A 6,162-nucleotide genomic window follows, 5' to 3' on the forward strand; every position below is an offset into this window, starting at 1 on the left:
TTTTTTCTCTAACTGTTTTGGCTTCTAAATTATAAATGTAGAGTGACAGGAAATTATCAACAGGGATTACCCCCTTTCCCCTTACCAGGTTAATTAGAAACCTGTCTGCTCTCATATGGCTTCAACAGACAGTGGCCCTTGACTAAAATGCAATACTCAAATTACAAAATATATTTTGTAAAACAAATCTAGAAATATATTAATTTCTACTCATGTAAGAGTGAAGGGGGAAAATCCTTTAAAGTTTCAGTAAACATCTTGATACCAAGGTTATGATTCATTTCAGAACTTTTAGAACTGCTTTTTATTATTGTATGTCTGAACTATCTGAAATATTAGAAGCTACCACGTCTTCCAGAGACTTCTTTCCTGCTCCTCAAGAACCATCCTCTATGATATATGCTTGTTTGTAATGATCACACAATTTTAAACTGAGCATTTTGTGACATCTCTTGGGGAAGGTGGGTAATGATCTTGCATGATTTATTACTTTCTACTGAGTTTCAGAAAGGTATGAAAATTTTTACTTCAGAACCGTGTGTGGTAGCCAGCCTCCAAGATGGCCCCCAATGATCCCTGCCTCGTGCTATCCCTACCCTTCTGTTGTCTTCCCATGGTGCACCAAGGTTGGTCCATGTGACCAAGCAAACACAGCTGAAGTAATAGTATGTCACCTCCCAGGTTAAGCTATAAAAGACTGCAACTTCCATCTTGGACTTTCTGTCTCTTGGAACACCTTTTCTGGGGGGAAGCCATGTTGTGAGCAACCCTTTGGCCCACAGGACAAGGAAGTGAAGCCTCCTGCAAACAACTGTGTGAATGAGCTTGGAAGTCGATCCTCCAGCCCCAGGCAAGTTTTCAGAGACTGCAGCCCCAGCAGACAGCTGAAAGACCAAGCCAGAAGCACTTAAGCCCCTCCCAGATTGCTGACCCTCCAAAACTGTGTGTGAGATATTTGTCGTTTTAAGCTAAGTGTGGGGGTGATCTGTTACACAGCAATAGATAACTCACACGCTGTCATTTTCCAGAGTTTGTTTTTGCCCCTGTATGCAAAATGTGAAATGCAGAGACTGCCTCCAAAGAGAACTGTTGTGTAGATGCCACAGAAGGTAAACTTGTGCCTGTCTTGTCCAAAACCTGATGTCTTCAGAAGCTTTCAGAGTTGTTTTCAGTGTCTTTGCATTTGAAATCTTTGACAAAAGCAGGGTATAAGCACCTTTGAACACTTGCATTAATTGAGGTTCCCCAGTAGATCACTTTGGAACCTTCTGCATTCTCCCAAGGGATTCGGGGGATTTGGGATCAAATCCTAGAGGGCAGCCTCTGCTGTAGAGGTAATGGCCTCACACCCACAACCCCATCCTTATCTTTTTCCCTCCTCACGCTCCCAGGTTTAAGCAAATCCTTGAGCACTCATAGGATTCCTAGCATGGGTGTGTGTGTGCGTGTGTGTGCATGTGCACATGTGCATGCACTTAGTCATATCCAATTCTTTGTGACCCCTCCCCGCCATGGACTAGCATGGATGTGTGTGTGTGTGCTTAGTCATGTCTGATTCTTTGAGACCGCATGGACTACTGTAGCCCCCCAGGCTCCTCTGTCCATGGGATTTCCCAGAATACTGGTCAGTTGCCATTTCCTCCTCTTTCAGGGGATCTTCCTGATCCAGGGATCAAACCCATGTCTTCTGCATCTCCTGCATTGGCAGGTGGATTCCTTACCACCAAGCCACTTAGGAAGCCCTCCTAGAGAGGGATACCCTGGGCTGATACTGCTGACCACTGACCCTCACCCCCAACCCTAGCTAGCATGCAACACTGGGCGATAAGTTCACCAGTTTTACAAACTGCCATTTCCCCCATTTTTAGGCCTGAGGAAAAGAGGGAAGGATTATGATCTTGTTTTTATTTTCTGTTTACCAAGAATTCCGGGTTGACAGCCTCAGAGTTATCTTGTTTCCATGGAAGGTACTATCATTGTTCTCGGTCACCAAGAGATTATACGGTCTCTTGCTAAGTACACCTTAAAAGTCTAAGCTGGATATCACTGAATTCATTTAAACCCACTTGGAAATATTTACCTCAGTAGAAATAGCCCTTGAATTTATTGGTATAAAGAGATTGTGGCTATATCAAGTTTTTAAAGTCATATTCTACTAAGCACCCTTATTTAAACCTGAACACCCAAGACAAGTACCAAAAACATGTTCCCAAGAGAGCTTAAAAAAAAAAAAAATCAATACTTTGAAGTGTTTTTCATTCACTCTTCCTCCCTACATAAATTAACCCTCGAGTTGCAGGCCCCGCAGAGAGGAAGACTAGCCAATCTACCCTCACCTAAAAACCATTTTATTTCTCCACGAAATAAACGGTACTCAACAGCATCAGTTCTGTGCTCTTTGCCATTGTTTATTAACTGAACTGCAGCTTTCAATCAAATTTGCACTGTTTCAGAGTCAAAACCAAACTTTAAAACTTTTTGTTTAGGAAGATTAGTTCAGTGCGTGGAAGCTGCAGAGATTCGATCAGGCCACTCAATCACAGTCCCAGGTCACTAGACAACAGTAGGAGATCTCCCGGCAGTCGCTGTCAGCCGCAGGGTCTTGAGCTGCAGGGGTGGTAGCTGCAGTAGAATCCACAGAGGTGGCAGAGGCGTTAGAGACAGCAGCAGTGGTGGCTGCCGCGGTGCCACCGCCATAGTGGTAGATCAGGTAGCGGCCTGCCTGCATACTCTGGGCCACTATGTTGGTGCCGTGACACGCCATCAGCAGCAAGTTGCGAGGCTGTACACGGTAGGCGAAGCGCATGAAGGCCATCGAGTAGAAGATGAGCGCAGTCGTCATGCGGCCACTGATGATGTCCGGTGATGCCCTCATGTCCCTGAAGGCGGCCAGCGGGAGGCCCCAGTTGGCCACTGGGCCCCAGAAGTGCGTGCTGGTCAGGTAATCTCGGAACTCCTTAGTCTTCACGGTCTCCATCGCCTTCCTCCACAGAGCCACCACCGCTGCCATGATCGTCAAGACTTGAGAGCTCCAACAAACGAACAGCTAACCAATACTGACGTGGGGCGTAGAACCTCGAACCTCAGCCTACCCGGAAGCTGCATTAGCCCCAAGTCTCGCACCTAACACGCGACAGCCGTAAAGCATGCCAGACAGCACATGTCCTGTGTTCCTTTGCGGGCAGAGGCGTGGCCTGCCCTCGTGACTTTGCGTTTCCGCCGTAAAGTGCGCCAGAGGACACGTGCCACTGTCATGCCCGTCTTTGGGAACGTGAAGCGTGGCCTCGCCTTTTTGCCTTTGCATGACTGCCGTAAAGTGTGTAGAGTCTGCAATGCATGTTTGCGCGCGCACTAGTGTATTTAAGCAAAGATGCGCGTACAACCTTGTCTTTGCCTCCGTGGTGTGCTGCCGCAACTTGAAACCTTTCAGTGCTCCAGGTGCTGCCGGGGGAGATGGTGGTCTAGCTTACCACTTCTCAGGTACAAAGGAAACCCTGCTTGCTCTCTCTAGTCTGTGGACTGCATTAACTAGATGTTGATACAAAATTCTTCAACCAAGTACAGAATTTTCTCTGCACAATTTGCCTGAATTACCTGCGGATATTTCACCTCTATATATTTCAGCTTCTGGCTCTTCACAAGGACATTCTCCAAACTACAATAATCCACTCAGATGCTTAACATTTAGTACAGCATTTTCATCTAATAAGCAGTGCATATTTAAATAATTTTATGGCTGTTTTTTTTCTTTCTTGTTGGAGGGGGAAAATCCAGGATCCACTCAAGATTCACATGTAGTTATATTTTTTTAGATTAACCTCCCTTAATCTAGAAGAGTTCCCCAGCTTTTTTTTTTTCTTTTGTGATATGATATTTTTGAAAAGTACAAGTCAGTGGTTTTTCAGAATGTCCTTAATTTGGATTAGTCTGTTTTATCTTAATTAAATTTAAATGGAATGTTTTTTGGTAAGAATACTACACAGGTGTGGTTGTCTTGAATGCATTACAATGGGAGGCACCTGATATTATTTGTTTCCATCACTGGTGACAGTGAGTTTGATCATGTGGTTAAGGAATTGTCTGTCAGGTTTCTCCATTATAAAGGTACCTTTTCCTCTCCTCTCTGGAGCCTCTTTGAGAGTAGATGAATATTCTGTTCTCCCAAGTCTTTCACCTAATAGTTAATATCCATTGATGAAAATTCTTAATGACAAAGCTGATGGTGGTCTTCCCAGTGTTTTCTACTTTTTGCAGTAAAAATGATGAGTCGAAAAGTAATTATACGTTGAAATGTTAATGGCCTTCCCTGGTGGCTCAGCTGGTAAAGAATCTTCCTGCAATGAGGGAGACCTGGGTTCGATCCCTGGGTTGGGAAGATCCCCTGGAGAAGGGAACAGCTACCCACTCCAGTATTCTGGCCTGGAGAATTCCATGGACTATACAGTCTGAAAAAGTCAGACACAACTGAGTGACTTTCATTTTATGGGCTTCCCTGATAGCTCAGTTGGTAAAGAACCCACCTGCAGTGCTGGAGACCCGGGTTTGATCCCTGGGTTGGGATGATCCCCTGAGAAGGGAAAGGCTACCCACTCCAGCATTCTGGCCTGGAGAATTCCATGGACTGTATAGTCTGTACTTACATAGTGATTTATAGGGCATCCCAGGTGGCTCAGTGGTAAAGAATTTGCCTGCAATGCAGGAGACACTGGTTTGATCCCTGGGTCAGAAAGATCCCTTGGAGGAGGTAGTGGCAACCCACTCCAGTATTCCTGCCTGGAGAATCCCCTGGACAGAGGAGCCTGACGGGCTACAGTCCATGAAGTCATAGAGTCGAACATGACTTAGCAGGTGAGCATACATGCAGTGATTTATAATGAGCCCATTGTACTTTAAAAAATTAATATTCATTATCTGTGTTCATTTACATCCCAGATGTTTTACAGATATAGTTTTAAAATACACAGTATAACCATTGTTCAAAAGGAAAGCAGCATTATTTTTATATAACCCTTTTAAAGCACTGGGCTTCCACATATGGATGACTGATATACTGGTGTGAGTCAATTCATTATAAATTGGAATTAATAAATTAGCAAACCATGAATGGAATGACATTTTAGGTCTACACTGCCAGATGCTCCAGTGTCCTAAAATAAATGTAAGTTGCCACACCTTGTCCATTAGAAGCTATCAGTATTTGGAGATCATCTCCCGTAGGTTGCTACTTGGTTTTGATTACCCATTACTGTGTAACAAATCACCCCAAAATATAGTGGCTTAGAACAACAATCTTTTATTGTACTCAGATATTTTCAATTTGGGTGGGACTAAATAGAGCCAGCTTATCTGATCCACCTGAGGCAGCTCAGCTTGGGGCTGGAAGATCCACTTTCAAAATGCTTCCCTAACAAGGCAGGCAAGTTGGTACCGGTTGTTACTGAGAGCTCAGCTGGGACTATTAAAGCCACTTGTGCTTCCTCACAGCACGGTGCCTAAGAAGATGTGTAAGGCACATCAAACAGAAGCTGTGTTTTAGGCATAATCTTGCATAATCTCCCCTCAAGTGTGGGCAGAACGCATGAATTTGATTAAATATCACTCCCTTGATTATATGATGAAAGGGAATTTGAAGATAAGATTAAGGTCCCAAATCAGTTCACCTTAACATGGGGAGATTCTCTCAGTGGGCCTGACATGATCACATGAGGTGTTTTGTTTTTGGCTTAAGACAACAGAAATTTATTTTCTAAAAGTCCAAAATTCAGCCTCTTTCATCTTCCATACCTAGGCTTGTGGCCATATTACTCTAGACTCTGGGGTAACATTGCTGCCTCCTCTTCTGAGTGTCTTCTCTCTCATACGAGCCATTTGAATCTGGGTCTGTTAGTCAGAGACAGAGAAAGTCAGAGATCGAAAGTGTGAGTGGCATTTGACATGAGGGAGATTCTCTCTGACTGACTTGGAGCGTGGAATGGCAGCCTCTAGGAGCTGAGTGCATCCCCAGCTGACTGCCAGTGAGGAGAGGCAGACCAGAGCCCTGTAGCCACAAAGAACTGAATTCCTCCGGCAACGGGCACCCCTGGTGAGACCCTGAGCAGAGAACCTAGTCATGCTCTGCTGAGAATCCCAGCCTACAGACTATGAGCTGATAAATGGCTGGGT

The 6,162-nt window shown here is 44.6% G+C and overlaps 1 protein-coding gene across 1 annotated transcript; it reads right to left on the bottom strand.

Annotated features, from left to right (window-relative positions):
- Positions 1–2,533: 2,533 nt before the first annotated feature.
- MPC1L (mitochondrial pyruvate carrier 1 like) lies at positions 2,534–3,010 on the bottom strand. The gene has a single exon (XM_061136189.1). The coding sequence runs from the start codon at positions 3,008–3,010 to the stop codon at positions 2,534–2,536; it is 477 nt and encodes a 158-aa protein (XP_060992172.1).
- Positions 3,011–6,162: the final 3,152 nt, after the last annotated feature.

The sequence above is a fragment of the Dama dama genome, chromosome X, assembly GCF_033118175.1.
Source record: "Dama dama isolate Ldn47 chromosome X, ASM3311817v1, whole genome shotgun sequence".
Classification (NCBI taxonomy): Eukaryota; Metazoa; Chordata; class Mammalia; order Artiodactyla; family Cervidae; genus Dama; species Dama dama.

Excerpts from the sequence above, each read along its gene's own strand:
- MPC1L (XM_061136189.1), bottom strand. The coding sequence starts at position 3,010 with ATGGCAGCGGTGGTGGCTCTGTGGAGGAAGGCGATGGAGACCGTGAAG.